This window comes from Hyperolius riggenbachi, chromosome 1 (genome assembly GCF_040937935.1).
Source record: "Hyperolius riggenbachi isolate aHypRig1 chromosome 1, aHypRig1.pri, whole genome shotgun sequence".
NCBI lineage: Eukaryota > Metazoa > Chordata > Amphibia > Anura > Hyperoliidae > Hyperolius > Hyperolius riggenbachi.
The window spans coordinates 242,023,376-242,044,447 of NC_090646.1; the positions used below are offsets into that span (position 1 = coordinate 242,023,376).

The 21,072-nt window shown below is 43.3% G+C and overlaps 1 protein-coding gene across 1 annotated transcript in view; it reads left to right on the forward strand.

The window, feature by feature from the left end:
- The window catches only part of TSPAN5 (tetraspanin 5), a 213,091-nt gene that overhangs the window by 126,997 nt on the left and 65,022 nt on the right, over window positions 1-21,072 (forward strand). Inside the window, exon 2 of the mRNA XM_068232169.1 lies at window positions 20,885-20,935. Coding sequence (XP_068088270.1) covers window positions 20,885-20,935 — 51 coding nt within the window. The remainder of the gene's footprint in view (window positions 1-20,884; window positions 20,936-21,072) is intronic.

Here is a 21,072-nt window from a genome sequence, read left to right on the forward strand (position 1 = left end):
AACCGTGTCTGAGAGGTAAGGGTTTCCTAAGCAGAGCTGTTCCTTAGAGTCCACTAATTAAAAACAAAAATACAAACTAATGGCTGTATACGCAGATACCTTTTGGATGTGTATTCTGTTTGGGACACTCCGTAAGTGATACGACTGCCATGTTGCCACATTCATTCATGTGAGGTACCTGTGTGGTATGTGGCCACCACATTCACTTGATACACCCCATGAGGGATGTAGCCACCACATTACGTGAGGGATGTGGCTACCACAGTGTGTGAGGCCTCATGGGCCATATCCTATTCAAGGTGATAAGTAGCTTGCAGATGCAAGCTACTTATCACCTTGCCATCGCGCAAGGATTACCAGCAAATCCTATTGCCCATATCCTTTGCGCGATGGCCGATCGTTAGGGAGCATTACTCAGGCGAAAACCTGAGCGATGCTTCCTTTTACCAGGCGATGGGGAGTGAGGATAATGCTGTTGTGCTGTCCTTCAGCACCATGGCCTCACTCCCCACACATGCGCAAACACGCAGAACATTTGCTGCCATCTTCCACCCGCAGCATCTGGGGGTCTCCTTTAAAGCGGACCCAAACCAAACATTGTTTTTTAATTAAAAATAATTAGTTGCACCACTCTGACACATATAAAGATAAATAAACACTCCTTCAAGCCTATGAGCATTTCAGTGCATGCTTTTCACCCTTCTCTTTTCATAACTAGGATTATACTGGGGGCAGCCATTAGCAATTCCTCCATTGCCGGACACCACCTACTTCACCAGTTTGCCGGAAGGGAGGGGTTCCTCCAGTAAATGTAAAATATTTTATATTTGTCATCATGCAGCTGAAAAAAGGCTGCTATTTCTTATTATATTTTAGAAAACAGATTTTATTTATGAAATCTTGTATTTTTAATTTGGGTCCGCTTTAATAAGGAGACCCCCAGAGCTCCCCGTCAAGTCGCCGCACACCTTAGAAGCCCCCCACGTAGCTCTGCCAGGCACCCCTGTCATTATACGTACCGGCGCCGATCACCCATCTCCTCTCGCCGCAAAATCCGTCGCGTAATTACAGTGTATCTAACACTGTAATTACTGTCCGCATAGGAGCCCAGGCAAAGCATCTTTGAATCTGCAGCCTGGGCTCCCCATTGGTCCGCTAATTGAGCCATTTTATTGGTTCAGACAGCGGACCAATGGGGAGCCCAGGCTGCAGATTCAAAGATGCTTTGCCCAGGCTCCTATGTGGACAGTAATTAGTGTTTGATGCACTGTAATTATGCAACGGATTTTGCAGCGAGAAACGTCGGGCGATCGGCTGTATGTATACGACCCGACGAGGAGCTCTGGGGGTCTCCTTATTAAAGGAGACCCCCAGATGCTGCGGTGACGACGTGCGTTAGCTGGTTTAGACCTGCTTTTTGCAGGTCTTAGCTAACGCTCAGGCATGCAAAAGGTAACTGGATACTGTGTTAAGAACTCACTGGGCGATTATATCACCCAAGCAAATTTTTTTCCACCTGGGGGGGGGGGTCTAAAGTTTAATAAGATTAGGAGTTGCCACCATCGGCTAAGTTAAGCACTCACAACAATTACAGCACTCTGATACTGCGCTCATATGCTGAGTCAGATGTTATATAGGTCACCTCTAAAAAATGTTTTATATAAAAGATAATGAATCAAACATTCATCAAACATTCATATTACAGGTGCTAAATTCTAAGTAAAACACAATAGCAGGCAGTAACCACATGTATAATGTCCTTGCTCATATAATAATTATCATGTAGGAGCGCTCTTCCTAGATGCGTGCAACCATCAAAATAAAGTTCTTCAGTAAAAATGGTTAAGCGCTCTTCTCTGCCTGTTCCTTCTTAGACACAGCAAATATGTCATATAGTGAAAAAGCCCCCCCCTTCGGGGAAAGACTCACCAGACTTCTAGGCCTCCAAGGCCAATGCTCGCATTCGGGGTATTGGCCACCCCGCAGCCTCTCTGGCGGTCCTCTCTTGGCTATTCCCAGTCTGTGTAAGCAAAAAGCGGATTCCACATCGCGTAAAAGCGTACCAGTTTATTTTTAAAAAAAGTTAAAAACAGATCAGTGGTGTATAACCACTCATTGGGTCAGAAAACTTCATCAAAAATGAAAAACACAGCCAGCCCCTTGTTTGACAAGCTACCTGATTCCAGGTACAGGGGTATGCAGAGATGAGCCCCTGAGGAGTTGCTAGGGCAACGAAACGTTGGGCGGAGCCACGGAGTGATGTCATAGCGCACGACGCTCGCTGGACGCGGCGGGATTGTCTGTGTGCAGCAGGCTCGGTATCTTTTAGAGCACTAGCCAGTAAGCTATTGCGGAGAGGGACGCTAAATGACAGAGGCGTGCGCCTTGTCACCAGCTTAGTGCATCTCACCTCTGCATACCCCTGTACCTGGAATCAGGTAGCTTGTCAAACAAGGGGCTGGCTGTGTTTTTCATTTTTGATGAAGTTTTCTGACCCAATGAGTGGTTATACACCACTGATCTGTTTTTAACTTTTTTAAAAAATAAACTGGTACGCTTTTACGCGATGTGGAATCCGCTTTTTGCTTACACAGACTGGGAATAGCCAAGAGAGGACTGCCAGAGAGGCTGCGTGGTGGCCAATACCCCGAATGCGAGCATTGGCCTTGGAGGCCTAGAAGTCTGGTGAGTCTTTCCCCGAAGGGGGGGCTTTTTCATTATATGACATATTTGCTGTGTCTAAGAAGGAACAGGCAGAGAAGAGCGCTTAACCATTTTTACTGAAGTAAGTTAAGAACTCGCCAGTGCTTAGCGCTGGCGAATTCAGCAATAGAATATGGCCCCATGTGAGATGTGTGGCCACCCCGTTCTGTGAGGCACCCTGTGGGTAATATTGGTTTCCTGAATTTTTGCATAACTTTCACAATTGCAATTTTAATTGAAATTTTATGGGTAATGGATTATTATTTTGCATTATTTCCTAAGTTACACATGTCTATGGGCATGGTAAAGTTATATTTTGGCAAAATTACAAGGCAATGAGAAACATTTCCTGAAGCATTGAACCTTAAAGAGACTCCGTAACAAAAATTGCATCCTGTTTTTTATCATCCTACAAGTTCCAAAAGCTATTCTAATGTGTTCTGGCTTACTGCAGCACGTTCTACTATCACCATCTCTGTAATAAATCAACTTATCTCTCTTGTCAGACTTGTCAGCCTGTGTCTGGAAGGCTGCCAAGTTCTTCAGTGTTGTGGTTCTGCTATGAACTCCCCCTTCCAGGCCCCTCTCTGCACACTGCCTGTGTGTTATTTAGATTAGAGCAGCTTCTCTCTTCTCTCTTATCTTTTACAAGCTGGATAAATCGTCCTCTGAGCTGGCTGGGCTTTCACATACTGAAGAATTACAGACAAGGGCAAAGCTGTTTGCAGGAAGAAACAAGCAGCCTGAAACTTCAGTGCATGAGAACTGCAGGGGGGAAGAAACACACAAATGATCTCTTGAGATTCAAAAGGAATGCTGTATACAGCCTGCTTGTGTATGGATGTATTTTTCTATGTGTGGACATACTGTACATCAACCTACTTCCTGTTTTGGTGGCCATTTTGTTTGTTTACAAACAAACTTTTAAAAACTGTTTTTAACCACTTTTAATGCGGCGAGGAGCTGCGAAATTGTGACAGAGGGTAAAAGGAGATGTCCCCTAACGCACTGGTATGTTTACTTTTGAGCGATTTTAACAATACAGATTCTCTTTAATATCTTCTGCCTCCTAAGAGTCATGGAGCATACTTGTGGTCTCTTCCTCACTGCCTCTTGAATTACTGTTTTTGTGAAATGAGTGATTTTATCAGTCCTAATAAATGTTTAGGTTTTGGAATTTCCTGTTCTACTATGGTTTTACTTCATAAAGGTGAAGCTCTTCAATGCGTGTCTTGAAATCATTCACTTGTGGTAAATCAATAAGTGTGCAGTTGTCTTTACTGAGAAAGAACAAAAGTAATCAGTTTGGCCCTAGTGCTTGGGGTAATCTATTCAATTTTATGATTATATTCCATGCATGTGCTTGAGCTGTTCCTTAATCTGCACGCACAATTCACATATCAAACATGACATCACCACAGTGCTCTTTGGAGATACAGTCGCCACTAACTAGGTGAAACTTAAATTTCATATACGGTGTAAAGCATTAAACACAGTATAAAACTATTAGGAATAAAAATATATAAATGGTTTTAAAGCTACTGGAAGAATTAATATTCTACCTCTACCGCATTCACAAGATAATGTAGTTAATAAGATTGCCTTTGCTATACTGAAATTATCAGATTGTTTTCAGCTAAGGGTCTATTTCCACTGGGATCCGGGGCTGTTTTCATGCACTGAAGTGTGATCCGGACGGCAAGCCATGTTACAGATAGACAGCTTTTGCCCGTGTAGCTTTCATGTGGGGAAATGTGAATCTGTAACTAGTGGAAACAAGCCCCAATGCTAAGCTGTGTAAACAGTGCAAACTTTTGCTGTATCCAGGGAGGAAGCAGGGAACTTTCTCTATTTTGTTTGCTCAGTAATTACAAGACAGCCTTGATAAGACTGCTGGTTGCAGGAAAAAAATGATCAGTTTGATGCAGTGAAGAGTAAATATGCAGTGAAAAGACATTAAACCAGACCTTTTTATGTTTTCTGTTCATTTTTTTGCTGTTCAAATATTTTTGAGCAAAAATGTAATTTTTAGTTTCATGCCACTTTAAAGAGAATCTGTACTCTAATATTCTTACACTAAAAAGCATACTATTCTATTCCTTATTTTCTCCTGTGCCCCTCTGTGCTGTTTCTGCCACTCTTTGCTGCAATCCTGGCTTGTAATTAACAGTTTTAGGCAGTGTTTACAAACAAACTAACCAGCTTGTGATAGGCTCACATAAACAGAGTGTGAGAGTCATACAGAGCGTGCAGGGGGCCTGCAGAGGATGTGTATCGCTTCTATCCAATCACAAGCAGCCCTGCACATTCCACACATTCAAGCCTTAGCCCGACAGACAAGACAGAGGAAAGGAGATAAGATTTATTACAGAGACAGTGCAATTAGGAAAGGCTGCAGTAAGCCAGAGCACATTAGAACAGGCACAGGAACTTATAGAAGAACTAAGGCTGAAAAAATTGTTACAGAGTCTCTTTAAAGGGAACCTCTGAACACAGCCTCTGAACAAGCATGCAGATCAGGTGCTCTGACTGAAGTCAGACTGGATTAGCTGCATGCTTGTTTCAGGTGTGTGATTCATCCACTACTGCAGATAAAGAGATTAGCAGGACTTCCAAGCAAATGGTATTGTTTAAAAGGAAGTATCCATATCCCTCTGTTTAGGTTCCCTTTTAGCTGATTGGAGATGACACCTTCAGTTTAGGGCTCTTTCACACCAGAGCCCTCTTTTGGCGTTTTAACGCAAAGTCTATACTTTGCGTTAACCAAGGTAAAAGGAAAGTCCATAGACTTTTACCTTTCACACCCGACGCTGTGTTTCGATGCGTTGCGGTACGATGCATCCCGGCGCATTTTATCGTCGGGAATCGGCGCTTCCCCTTCGGGTAAATTAACTACTACCGCCGCTACTCAGCGTTGCACCGCAGATTCCGACGACACGCCTGCAGGAGCCTTTCTCCTGCACGTTTTGAGTGTGTAACCGGCCTAAAGGGGTTCTGTGGAGGGGGTTAAAAAGACACAATCCGACACTTACCTGGGGCTTCTATCAGCCCCCTGCAGCTGTCATGTCCTGCGCCATCCTCCTCCGATCCTCCGTTCCCCACCACCGGTCCCGGTCTAATCTAGCGTCTACGTAGACTACAGCTGCGCGGCCGCGGTTGCGCACGTCATCGGGAGCTTACTGCGCAGGCACAGTACAAGAAAATTTAGTCTTGCACAGTAAGCTCCTGATGACACTCGTGGGAGTGATCACTAGTCTTCTATTTAGACTAATATTAGACCGGGACCGGCGGTGGGGAATGGAGGATCATAGGAGGACGGCGCGGGACATTACAGCTGCAGGAGGCCGATAGAAGCCCCAGGTAAGTGTCGGATTTTGTCTTTTGAGCCCCTCCACAGAGGCCCTTTATGGCTCGTTTCCACTATTGCGGTGCGGAATCGCCTGGATTCCACTGCTGACGAAATCGCACGCATATGCGATTCTGCATGCGTTTTTTGCCGTGAATTCGCATAGGTGAGGGTATATGCGATTTTAACCATGTCACTGCCTGTGTGAATTTACATTGGTACCTATGCGAATTCGCTGCAAAAAACGCATGGGGAAAATGCATGCGATTTCCCTATTAAATACATTGTGTGCGATTCGCCTGCATTCCACATGCAGGTGAATTCTGAGGGCTCTGCCGTGCAGAAAAATCCTGCAGAGAAAAATGCACAGCAAAACTGACAAGTGGAAACAGGCCCATCCATTTGTATTGGCTGTGCAAATCCGCATGCGGATTCGCTATAGTGGAAACGAGCCCTCAAGCACATACACAGTCACCTGTTTACTACAGATGTGAACACTACATAGCCTTGAATTACTACAGAGGCAGACATTTTTGGGGAAAGGAAAATCACATCTTGCATAAAAGATGAGAAAGTCGCTTGGATAGATGGTTACTGTGTGACTCTGTGTTGCTTTTGCTAGTCTCCCATTAGTGGTGACACATCCTTTCTGATAATATTGGTTTTACAACCGCTGTTGAGTGTGAAGCCTGTGCATGCATTTTGTGATGTATAAAACCTGTCATCTGTACTCTGCTAGCTTCTCTGTTACTATGGCTCTTGCACACAGGGATATGACAGTGGATCCTGTAAAACCACTACACAGATGATGAATCCTAAGAGTGACAGTCGCAGTCAATATACCTTCAGTAACTGCTGATTGAGAGGTTCAATGAACAATTATTGGCCACTAGGGAAAAGCAGCAGTGTTAAAATGATGACCAGCTGCTACATTTCTAAACCATTTGCTCTGCTCTTCAAATTCATCTCATGTGATTTGTCATTATTATTGTCTGTTATTAAGACACGTTTTCTTAATTTTGTCTGTAAATATGAGTTAGTAGCTCATGTTGGAAAATGGTCATTGCTTTACATTTTTTTTAATATCAAGCTAAGGATATTCCAAGCAATGAGTTGATTTTTATCCCTGGAAATAATCGTGACAGCTGCCTGCAGCGGACATTTTGCTGGTGCTGCTTCCAGCTGGTTATAATAGACGTTTTATGGCCAGACAGAGTGTAATGAAATAAGAAGTGTCACACGAGCGATGGTTGCATAAATTCTGTAAACCCTGTTAGCGGCTTCCTGGTAACACCTGTCATTAATGCACAATCTGCTGACGCAGTCAGGTTATGACCTACATGCTCATAGATGACTTAATACATAATTTATTGTAAAATTGGGTAAAGGGTCATTAGATACTTAGAGGAACTGAACTAAAAAAGAACTTAAAGAGGAACTCCAGTGAAAATAATGAAAAAAAAAACTGCTTCATTTTTACAAAAATTATGTATGAATGATTTAGTCAGTGTTTGCCCATTGTAAAATCTTTTAAATCCCTGATTTACATTCTGGCATTTATCACATGGTGACATTTTTACTGTTGGCAGGTAATGTAGCTGCTGCATGCTTTTTTGGCAGTTGGAAACAGCTGTTAACCGCTATTTCCCACAATGCAACAAGGTTCACAGACAGGAAACTGCCAGAAGTACCATAGTATTCAGAGCTTCTTGTGGAAGGGGTTTCACCACAATATCAGTCATACAGCGCCCCCTGATGATGCGTTTGTGAAAAGGAATAGATTTCTCACGTAAAAGGGAGTATCAGCTACTGATTGGGATAAAGTTCAATTCTTGGTTGGAGTTTCTCTTTAATAAATTTTTGCACCCATGCTGTTATAGATGGTTAATACAACAATATTTCCTAGCTTCTTCACCACCATCTTTAAAATATTTTGATAGTTGGGCTGCTGCAATAAATTTGGTGTGTGTGTGTGTGTGTGTGTGTGTGTGTGTGTGTGTGTGTGTGTGCGTGCGTGCGTGCGTGCGTGCGTGCGTGTGCGTGTGTGATTCTGCTTTAAAGTTGTTAAAAGGAATGTGTGTATTAAAAAGAAAAAAATTAGGATTTCATGATCTCATATTGAAGGCTTCTGAATCGGGCTAGTTGAAATCTGCACCCGGTTTATGACTTTTTATCCCTGCCAGAGCGTAACCCGCTTTATATCTCGATCAGGGATCAATGTGAGCACTATGTGCCCGTATTTGTGGGGAGAAAAAAAGTCTCTGGTCTAAAATGCTAGTGCTTGGCTAAAGTATTTGAATAGGAGGGTTCACACCAGAACAATGTGATTTTTTTATTTTTTTTATTTTTTTTCCCCCCAAACGCAAATGCAGTTTCAGCAGGCATTTCTGAGGCCAGCCAATGTTAAGTATAGGAAAGTTGAAAATCGCTCTAAAAAAACACTAGAACAAAGCGATTTCCCAAGCCTTAAGGATTTCAAATTTTCAAATTTATCTGCATTAATTCTATCATATATTTTTGTTTTTAAAGCGGAACTGTAAATTCCCTGAAAACAAACTTTCACTTACCTGGGGCTTTCCAAGCCCCCAGCAGCGGTCCTGTTCCACGCCGGTCCTGCACAATCTTCCGTAGCTTCATTACCGTCGACTTACAAGTCGACAGCAACTGCGCCTGCATGGCCTGGGCTATGCAAAGCTTTCTTCTCTGTGCAGGATGCCATAGCAGGCGGGAACGCGAACAAAGCTACGCGTAGACCGAGCCGCACAGGCGCAGTTGCCATGTGTCGACGGTAATGAAGTTGCACCGCGGCGGTAGAACGGAAGATCTTGCAGGCCTGCTGCGGGACAGGACGGCTGCTGGGGGCTTGGGAAGCCAAGGAGAAGAGAAGCAGTCCCTGGAGCTCGACTGCAGTGGTAAATCCAATTAGGCCAGGGAGTCAACCGGTCCACACCCGGATCCCTCAGGGTGTGATAGTCCACAACAGTAAAAGAAAAAACGACTGGGTCTCTACCTGGATAAATGCAGTTATAGCACTGTTTTTATTGCACCATAGTGATAAAACAACACAACATTTCGGCCGATGGGCCTTTATCAAGTGTAAGTGAGTTTGTTTCAGGGAATTTACAGTTCCGCTTTAAGTAGGAATAACATTTCTGCAAGTGTCGGTCAGTGTTTTGATCGTATAGTGACCTGTTTACAAATTTCCTCTTTGTTAACAGGGCTCCATGATGTTAAATGTGCCAGTACAGAAATTGTGTACTTGCGCAGGTGATGTTGATGATCTGGGTCATCATTCACGCAGACAGGAGGTGGCTTTGACTTGTGGTACAACACACCACCATCTATAGTTTAGACCTGGAACCCACTAGAAAGCGCAAAATGCTATTGCAATCGCTAGTGATTTGTGATAGCATTCTAGGAGCGATTTGTCCCTGCTCCCATACAATTCATTAGAAAGGAAACGCTTCCAAAATACACATGTCCTGCGATTGTGATTTCCTTAATCACAATCGCTCAAGTGGAATTTGTCCCATCCATTTACATTGGCAGAGCGTTTAGGGAAATCGCTGGTGACTGAAAGTGCTCCCTAAATGCTCAAAAAACTCCAGTGGGTTCTAGACCTTATTGTGTGAGCCCTTACTGACCCTGATGGGATGTACAAACACATGGAAGAAGGGATAGTCAGTGAGATGGGAATCATTTTGAGTTAGTACATCATTTTATGCAGCTTGACAATGAACCAATCAAATCCTGCCGAGGTAAAATTTGATCCATTTTCAAGCTGCTTAAAGGGAAACCGAGACTAACGATCTCTAAAAAATGAAAAAAGATGTTATACATACCTGGGGCTTCCTCCAGCCCCATAAGCCTGGATCGCTCCCACGCCACCATCCTGCGCTGCCTCTATCGCCGGTACCGGGTCCCGTCACTTCCGCCGGACGCGACCTGTCTTCCGAATGCACAAGGGCTCCTTCTGGCTCTTTACGCATGCGCCTGCGTAGTACGGAGGGAGCGCACTGCGCTTGCATCGACTGGCCGAAATGACGGGACCCGCTATTGGCGGACAGAGGCAGCGGAGAAAGGCGGCGTGGGAGCGATCCAGGCTGATGGGGCTGGAGGAAGCCACAGGTATGTATAACATCTTTTTTCTTTTGTCTCTGGTTCTCTTTAAATGTGCATACAAAATTTGCATCATCCTACATCGACTTGAAATTATTTGCATCTCATTGACCCTCCCTATGGTGTAAGTGCCTATTTAGTAATAAGCCCACTGTGCTTTTGTTAGCCTGGTCACTGACTGAATATACTGTTTACAGCCTGCATATACTGGAGTTGGATATAGGCTGTATGTGTCTCTAGAGTATGGCCAAGTTTATTATGCATATATTACACAACATCCATGGCCAATATTATTTGATGATAGCAGTGACCAGATAACCTTGACACTTGGAGACAACATAATTTCCATAAAAACTCCTGTCCCTTTTTATCAATAGAGAAAAACTTGAAGCTTGAACAATTTCACTATTTCACTCGTTGAGCTGTGAACCAAAAAGACTAGCCATGTATCTCTCCTGATTTATTACATTGCCTACTTTTTTCTTTTTCTTTTTTTTTAATATATATAAATATTAAATTACTGATGTGCTCTCAGCTTCAAGTACAAGTTCACTGTAGCCTTTGAGGCATTTGCTCCTGGCAGTAGGAAAAGCTAATAAACTGAACTGTATGCCTGGAGTCTCATGCCATTAGATTTCAGGTCATGTGTAAAACTGCTCCAGTTCTGTGAAGGGAACTTTTTCTATATCAAAATCTTGCAGCAAGCTGCTTTTCCAAATAGAGGACACCAGAGAGAGAACTCAACTCAAAGGGGGTTTGGAGAATCTTAATGAATAGATCTTAATGCATAAACTATCCCATCTCTATCTCAGTCCTTTTCATGTGTATTACATACTTTATATATAATGCTGGGAACGTGGATTGGTGGCCTTTTGTATTTAATGTTATGGTGCTGTAGATTGAGTTCCAATCCTAACCATTTCCTTTGATGGTTCTGGAAGTGTAATAGTGGGTTCTGTAATCACCTTAGTGTATGGCACTCTTTTATGTGAGGTTCAGATGCCCAGCTGGTGATTGGATGTCCTCTCAAGTGAGGTACATACTTTTTTTCTTCTTTAGCTTTCTGCTGGAATTGATGACTTATAAATGCCTTGTGTTTTGATAAAGCAATGCTCATCTCCACTCCCTGGTATTATTAACCATTTAAGCCTTCTGGACGTAGAAGCTACGTCCAGAAGGCCATGTGCGCTCCTGCGGCCGATCGCGTGTGTGCATCGTTAGCCCAGGAATCAATAAATCGGGACATGGTGCCCGATGATTGATTCCTCTGCCCCGCAGAAAACGCGACCGCTTCTCTCGGAAACCTCGCTTTTTCTGCCTCTTGCGTCCCCCTACGTCCCTCTAAGCGTACATGTTACACTTAGAGTGATGTCATGTGAACAAACTCATGGCTGCCATCTTGTGGCCAAAAAGTAAAACTACATACACATGTAAAAAAAAAATAATGTAATAAAAATAAACCTATATTTACATTAAAAAAATTACTATTTACATCTCACCCTCCCAAAAATACTCAAATAAAATGTTTAATTAAAGAAAAACATTACAATAATAAAACAAAAAACATGTAAAGATTTACCTAAGAGTCTAAACTTTTTAAATATCATTGTAAAGGTGAAATATTTGTATTTTTTTTTTTTTATTATAAGCTTGTAAATAGTGATGGATGCAAAACGGAAAAAATGCACTTTTATTTCCAAATAAAATATTGTCGCCATACATCGTGATAGGGACATAATTTAAATGGTGTAATACCCGGGACTATTAGGCAAATACAATACATGGGTTTTAATTATGGAGGCATGTATTATTTTAAAACTGTAATGGCCGAAAACTGAGAAATAATATTTTTTTTTCCCTTTTTTTTTTCTCTTATTTTTCCTGTTAAAATGCATTTACAGTAAAGTGGCTCTTAGCAAAATGTACCCTCCGAAGAAAGCCTAATTAGTGGCGGAAAAAACAAGATATAGATCAGTTCATTGTGATAAGTAGTGATAAAGTTATAGGCTAATGAATGGGAGGTGAACATTGCTCAGATGCGTAAAGTGAAAATGACTGAAGGCTGAAGTGGTTAAAGTCTGTGTGTGTCTGCATATGTCACCTTACACATCTGGCCAGTAATGTTAAAAATTGAGAACAAATTGTCTTGTTTTAAAGGGAACCTGAAAAGAGAGGGTTATGGTAAAGGAGTACTGTAGGGGGCTAGGGGGAAAAAAAAGAGTTGAACTTACCTGGGGCTTCTAATGGTGCCCTGCAGATGTCCTGTGCCTTCGCAGCCACTCACCGATGCTCCTGTCCCCACCTCCAGTTCACTTCTGGAATTTCTGACTCTAAAATCAGAAAACCACTGTGCCTGCACGGCCGTGTCCTCGCTCCCGCCGTCACCAGGCGTGTACTGCGCAGGTACAGACAGGGAGACATAACTCATGCACTGGCTGCTGAACTACCTATTTTTTTTCTCTAATTTGTATCCTGGCAATGACGGGCGCCCAAATTAGTCACCGAGGCCTGCTATGGCCCCAATTCTCATTACAGCCTATGGTGGTGCCCAAATCATTGGCCCAGCTTTGTGCCAAAAATGGCGGTCTTTTGCAAGGTGTCCAAATAGAGATGAGCTGCAACTCCTCAGCTTTAGAGATGGTAATAAATGAATAGGAAGCTTAATAGCCATTCCTCGGGTGAAAAGGTTAATTTAAGATGGCACTTTGTCTTGTGGCATTCTTGGTTATTGTGCCTAGGGCGTATATGTGAAACTCCAGCTCGCGGGCCAAATGTGGACCTCAGAGCCACTACATTTGGCCCTCAAGTGGTTTCTCCACTTTGCATTATGTTTGGCCCACTCTAGACCACCTGGGAAGCTATATTGAAGGTGAAGTCCTTGAACACCAGGGAATCCATATGGGGGAAGTAGGGGAAAGTGTTATAATTTAAGTAGGCCTCAGTTACTTGGCCTGAGTTTTATGTAAAAGGCTTGTCCGCAGTGTATGCCTTTAAAATAAATAGAGGTTTTGTGATGCAGGCAGAGGCATCTCAGGGTCTGCGTGTAGCAGAGGATACACGCAGATACTGAGAACATGTTCCTAAAAGAAGGCCATCGGACTACTCTGACCTCAACCACAGGAACAGAAAACATTGGCCATATTTACTAAACATTCACGGTCCTGCATATAGGCCAAATGCCTCATTGATTATTAATCGAGTGGGTGGGTATTATGACACCACGATAGGGCTCATCCAATAGTCGGGTCTAGGGGATGGCGAATATGATGTCACGTTTAACTCTTTCCTAGTCGGTATTAAACACCTAGGGGGGGCGCTCAGAGCTCACTCTGCTTCATACTTTCATGCCCTTCATCTCTGACTTCTACTGACTGGAACCCAATTGTTTCTCTAAGTATGTTCATTCCTTTCTGTAATCTGATATGATGTATGCTGTACATAGGTAGTCTAGATGTAACATAGAGTAGATACAAGAAGACCTGGGTACTTTCAGAAGGAAGGTACTCACGCCGCTGTAACGCAACATGGAAGTCTGCTTTGCAAGGAGATGATAAACTGTATCTATCTGTATTTCTGTTACTTGAATAAATAACGTAAACATTGAAGAAGCCTGAGAAAGTCTATCTCCTGCTTGCTGTGTGAAGAGTCATGTTTGCAAACTCCTGCTGATGAGTTTGCTGGTGCCGGAGCAAAAGGTGGTTATTACAGAAAGCACTAAACATTAGGGAACTGTATGGGGGAGGGTGGGGCCTCTAGACACCAAGGAACTGTATAGGGGAGGGTGGGGGTCTTTAGACACCAGGGAACTATATAGGGCAGGGATAACCACTAGACACCAGGGAACTGTGTAGGGGTTGGATGGGGGCCATTAGACACCTGGGAACTTTATTAGGGAGGAAGGTGGCCTGTTGACCTTGAGGTTGGCCCACGACTAGGTTCCAGTGTAAAGTTTTGGCCCACTTTGCATTTGAGTTTGACGCTCCCGACCTAGGGTCTTGTGAGCCCTAGTTCAGGCTCATCTTTAATTTATACTGTATGGAATATATCCTAGTTTGCCATGCACAAAGTTTCACTCATTAACCATTTTTTACATTCTTCTTTTCTCTTTGCACCTGGCTAGCTGGGTCAGTATTGATTTCATGTGTGATTGTCAGATGCTATTTGGATGGAATACAGACTGCTGTCCAATCCAACCAAACTCCTCTCCTCTCCTGATACCATCATCACACACGAGGTAGTAAGGAGAAGCTGGAAGTGGCGACCGGTCAGTCTTTCCGCTGCAGTAGTATCTGGATCACACACCTAAAACAAGCATGCAGCTAATCCAACCAGGATTCAGTCATAAACACCTGATTGGCACGCTTGTTCAGGGTCTATGACTACAAATATTAGCGGTAGATGTTCTGCAGGAGATCCAGGCAATCTGCATTGTGTAAAAGGAAATAAATGTGTCAGCCTCCATATCCCTCTCAGTTCAGGTGTGCTTTAAAGCAGCAAGAAATTACTAAATGATCACAAAATGGCTTCTTAAAGGGAACTGAGAGGGATATGGATTTTTGCTTTTAAACACCAGTTGCTTGGCAGCCCTGCTGATCTCTTTTGCTGCAGTAGTGGCTGAATCACACACCTGAAACAAGCATACAGTTAATCCAGTCTGACTTCAGTCATTGCACCTGATCCGCATGCTTGGTCAGGGGCTGTGGCTGATAGTATTAGAGACACAGGATCAGCAGGAGAGTCAGGCTACTGGTATTATTTTAGAAGGAAAAATCCATATCCTACTCAGTTTAGGTTCCCTTTAATGCAGCAAGGGCAGAGGTTTATGTAGCTTTTATAAACCCGTAGGCCCTTATCCAATTAACTTTATCTCGTGAGTTTTTGTTTTTACCAGGAAATCATTTTTAATCTTATTTAAAAATAACTTTTCAGCACAAAGCAATTAAAACAGTACTACAAAGTTGGTAAAAAAGTAATACCAAACTTATTTTGAATATCTTCTTTAATTGTTAAGGATAATATGATATGGGCCATTGCGAAGGCCATGGGAGATGAGGATAGGGTGGTTAGGAGATGTCTTTCGAGCGCCGCAATACTGTAATGTGAATTACGGCTACAGTGGCGCTCAGAGGATAATATGATATGGGCCATTGCGAAGGCCATGGGAGATGAGGATAGGGTGGTTAGGAGATGTCTTTCGAGCGCCGCAATACTGTAATGGGAATTACGGCTACAGTGGCGCTCAGAGGATAACTCGGATGCCGGCAAAAGAAGTAGCTAAAATTACGGAAAAAAACCGTTCAATTCGGCCACCAGCAAAAGCTGGCAGACGAATTGCATCTTTCCCTTGAGTCCATGGTGGCCTGGAGGGGTAATAGTAATTAACTCTGCTGGGACCTTTGCAGGAGCAGGGTGAGCCGTTTTTCTGCTACACCCTGCCTCCAAATTTCCAGGTGCTGTTTTTGAATGTATGCGATGTCTTCATGCTGAGGAAGCAAAACTCCACACTTTGTACACAGATCTCTGGGTCATGTGACTGACTTTTCCAAAGGATAATTCTCTGGAGCAGCTGCATCATAGTAAAGGTGAATAGGGACCAATGCAATTTTCATAACTATGAAAAAAAATCTTCTATAGTGAAAATCCTTTTTTTTTTTTTTTTTTTTTTTTTTTTTTTTTTAAAATATCACTAATAAGCACAATACAATCTCACAGTGGTTGCTGCAAAACCGAAGGTCGATGTGGACCACAAGATACAGTGGCAATGTTTAACACAACTCGCTATCTGGGAAGGTCTATTAAATCACCTACAATGACTACACTCCAATGACCATGAGCTTGTTGGTTAGTCTGTACCTTTAGATCACCTACCAAACTAACTTACTATAAAATAATAGAAATTTGATAAAAAAAAATACTGGTTTATTTTAATATGTTAATATATTTGGATCTATAGTAAAGTTAGGTTGAATTTTTGTTAAAGCAAAGTCTCTTAAAATATGTGAGTTACCAAGAACAAACTTTGAGAATAAAGAGTTCCTTCAATGGGCAACAATACAGAATAATACATCGTTATAGCATTGTGTAAAAGGTTTAGTATTAACATGACATAGTAGGCTTGACAAAGATGACCGCAGTGGGCCATTCAGAGCTGTAACATTTCCTCAAGGGCAACTGTAGTTGTCATAATGTTGACAGGTACTATGTAATGTTAACACCATGCGTTGTACACACATTATTCCATCTGTCATCCTAAGCTTTGACAGATTTCTTAAAACCCTACTTAAGTAACCTTATTATTAGTGCTTTTCTTAAAAGTGGGAACAAATATAAAAAATGGGTTTTAGATATATGTATTGCAAAAACAAAGCATTTTTTTCCCCGAGATATACATTTTAACACCTTCACGGCCGCCTAACGCCATTGGGGATGGGGAAGGTGGCAGCCCCAGGACCGCCTAACGCCGAAACGCGTCAAGAACGGTGGGTGGAGATTAGTGCCGATCTCCGCTAGCAGATTGTTAGACCGCGTCTATTAACATTGTACAGCGCTGTGATCTACTGCAGCGCTAAACTGGGGACAGCCGTGACACTCGGCTGTCCCCTGGAGAGGCTCGGATCGTGATTCACTCTCATAGGCTAATGTCTATGATAGAGGATCACCCTGATTGGCTGTTGGGGTTTGGGAGGGAATTAATTTTATTTAAAAAAAGAATACAAATAAATTAATAAAAAAAAAAATAAAATAATAATAATAAAAAAAGACACCAGCGATCAGAGCCCACCAACAGAAATCTCTGTTGGTGGGCAGAAAAGGGGGGGGGGGGGAGGGATTCACTTGCGTGCTAAGTTATATGGATTTGCAGCGAGCTATTAAAGCTGCAGAGCACTAAATTGTAAAAAATAGCCTGGTCACTAGGGGAGTGTAAGCCTGTGGTCCTGAAGTGGTTAAAGTCTAGGCTGCAGGATGTCAGTAGTGGTGGCGTGTACACCACACATCTGCTTCAGCTTAACATTGTGCCGCCTCCCTCCTTTTTCCCCTGATCTGTCCTCAGCAGCTATGAGTATAAAGGGGCTCTATAGCAAATTAGGCATTTTTAACTGATTGGAATAATCAAACAAGCATGTGGTGGAAGTATTGAAAAAAAAGAAATGATAAAAATATATATGAGAGCCTTAGCATAACTCGCCTAACCAGCGAGCATCCCGTTGCTTGTGTAGTTAACGGCGGAGATGTTGTTGATGATGATAATGCAGGGAAAGTAATTCTGCACAAAAACAGCAGTTACTTTTAAAGTCCTCCTCAAATGAATGAGCTGATTTGGCATCTCCTTTGCCAACTACACTAGTGACGGCCGGGATGCCCACTGGTTAAGTGAGTTATGTGAAGGCTCTACATATACAGTGTGTGTGTGTATATGATATAAAAGTTTTTTTTTTTGTATAAAAAAAAAAAAAGAAAAAAAAAAAAGAAAATTTCAATACTCCCATGTTTGATCATTTATATCAATTAAAAAAAATGCCTCCTTCCCTGTAGTGCCCCTTTTAACAACCTGGGGGACAAAGACATCTGTGATCCCTGCTGAAGCTATAGCTTTCTAGTGGTCAATGAATAGTCTGTCAGTTGCTAGGGAGGCGGGACTTCAGTAGGCTTCACAGTTAGCTTAACCCACTAATTAATTGATTACCATGAGGGGAGAGAAGGAAGGGAGGAGGGATACAGCTATTTGCACAGATGTCCTGGTAACCTTAAGACCGTTCATTGCCAAAATGTCAGGTTTTTATACTGCATTACCCACTTGCCGACCGCCCATAGCCGATGGGCGGCGGCAAGGACTAGGCCTAAACGACCGCAATACGCCCATCGGCGGTGGCGGGCGTGGTTATGCGGCGATCGCATCACTCGTGACGCGATCACCCGCCGGCGACAGGCTCCGCCCTCTCGCGCTGTAACTCGTCGGCCGTTTGGAAGCGCCGGCGGGTTACTAGCTGCCCGATCGCCGCTGACAAATTGTATAATAGGCTTTGTAATGTATACAAATCCTATTATACAGGCTGCCTCCTGCCCTCGTGGTCACAGTGTCCGAGGGACCACCAGGGCAGGCTGCAGCCACCCTAGTCTGCACCCAAGCACACTGATCTCCCCCCCTTCCCTCTGATCGCCCACAGCACCCCTCAGACCACTGTTTGCACTCAATCACCCCCCTAATCACCCATCAATCACTCCCTGTCACTATCTGTCAACGCTATTTTTTCTTTTTATACCCTAAACTGCCCCCTGTTCCCTCCTGATCACCCCCCACCCCTCAGATTCTCCCCAGACCCCCCCCCCCCCGTGTACTGTATGCCTCTATCCCCCCTGTAATAACCCACTGATCACCTGTCAGTCACCCATCATTCACCCCCTGTCACTGCCACCCATCAATCAGCCCCTAACCTGCCCCTTGCGGGCAATCTGATCACCCACCCACACCATCAGATCGCCCGCAGATCCGACGTCAGACCACCTCCCAAGTGCATTGTTTACATCTGTTTTCTCCTCTAAACACCCACTAATCACCCATCAATCACCCCCTGTCATTACCTGTCACTGCTACCCATCAGATCAGACCCTTATCTGCCCCTAGGGCACCCAATCACCCACACCCTCAGAACGACCTCAGACCCCCCCATACCCCCCCCCCCCCCCTTTGTGTACTGTATACATCTATTCTCCCCTGTATTCACCTGTCAATCACCTGTCAATCACCTGTCAATCACCTGTCAATCACCTGTCAATCACCCGTCATTCACCCGTCATTCACCCGTCAATCACCACCTGTCACTGCCACTTATCAGATCAGACCCTAACCTGCCTCTTACTGGCATCTAATCACCTTCCCACACCATCAGATTGCCCCAGACCTACCCTCAGATCACCTCCAAAGTGCATTGTTTACATCTGTTCTGCCATCTAATCACCCACTGATCACCCATCAATCACCCCCTGTCATTACCTGTCACTGTTACCCATCAGATTAGACCCCTATCTGCCCCTAGGGCACCCAATCACCCGCCCACACCCTCAGAACGCCCTCAGACCCCAGCCCTGATCACCTCGCCAGTGCATTGCTTGCATCTATTCAACCCTCTAATCACATTGAGACACCCATCATTCACCGCCTGTCACCCCCTAGCACACCTACCCATCAGATCAGGCCCTAATTTGCCCCGTGTGGGCTCCTGATCACTCGGCCAAACACTCAGATCCCCCTCAGACCCCCTTCCAATCACCTCCCCAGTGCATTGATTGCATCTATTTTCCCCTCTAACCACCCCCTGAGACACCCATCAATCTCCTCCTGTCAACCCCCTAGCACTCCTATCCATCAGATTAGGCCCAATACAACCTGTCATCTAAGAGGCCACCCTGCTTATGACCGGTTCCACAAAATTCGCCCCCTCATAGACCACCTGTCATCAAACTTTGCAGATGCTTATACCCCTGAACAGTCATTTTGAGACATTTGGTTTCCAGACTACTCACGGTTTTGGGCCCGTAAAAATGCTAGGGCAGTATAGGAACCCCACAAGTGACCCCATTTTAGAAAAGACACCCCAAGGTATTCTGTTAGGTGTATGACGAGTTCATAGAAGATTTTATTTTTTGTCAAAAGTTAGCGGATATTGATTTTTATTGCTTTTTTTTCACAAAGTGTCATTTTTCACTAACTTGTGACAAAAAATAAAATCTTCTATGAACACACCATACTCCTAACGGAATTCCTTTGGGTGTCTTCTTTCTAAAATGGGGTAACTTGTGGGGTTCCTATACTGCCCTGGCATTTTAGGGGCCCCAAACCGTGAGGAGTAGTCTAGAAAACAAATGCCTCAAAATGACCTGTGAATAGGACGTTGGGTCCCTTAGCGCACCTAGGCTGCAAAAAAGTGTCACATGTGGTATCGCCGTACTCAGGAGAAGTAGTATAGCTGTATTAGTGACAAGAAAAGAAGGTAAAATTCATTTAGGTGGTAGGTTGTATGAGCGAGCAATAAACCATGAAAGCTGCAGTGGTCTGAATGGAGAAAAAGGCTCTGGTCCTCTAGTGGTTAATGCACATTTTGTCTATTTTGCATTTTTGGAAGTTATAAAAAATGTATGAACCCAGAATGTGGCTTTGCTGGTCATTAGGAAGTACAAAAGTTCATCTCCTGCTTTTTATTTCTACTTGTGAAACCTACAGTATATCTCTGGAACTTCTGTCTGTTTTCAGGTTTTTTTTATTTTCTTCAATGCAGGTAGCCAGTGATTATATTCTTTTTTATTATATGCTTAGTTGTTGTAGCTGAAGCGTATGACAGGTTTGTACTGTGTGATTGATAAGAATGATTTGTTTATTGAGCTGAATAAATTCATTGAAGAAAGAGATGAATTCATCCTTTTACATATGCGCTAGAACATGCATAATAACCAGACAGCGATCTACAAGATGAGTCTCCGAACTTATCTAATGGTGCCCATACATGGTACAATTTTTTTCACACAATCTTACCATTTCTATGTAGTATAAGGGTAAATTAAGTGAATATACTGAAATATTATAGGCAGTTCCCTTATATTACATTGAAATGGTAAGATTGGATGAAACAAATTGTACCATGTATGGGCACCATAAGCGAGCCATTATGTGACAAGAGTTGGAAAAATAGGAATTAACACACTGTCTTTTCTCTGTTTCAGTTTTTGGGGATAGCCTTCCTTGGAGTTGGCCTATGGGCGTGGAGTGAAAAGGTATGTTTCAGTATGTATTTATGCAAATGTATTCAAACACAAGGCAAGCCATACACGCATGAGCTGTATGTAAAAGAGCAGTTAAATATCCTTTTACACACACGCACGCACACACTCTTTGTGAATGTTATTGACAT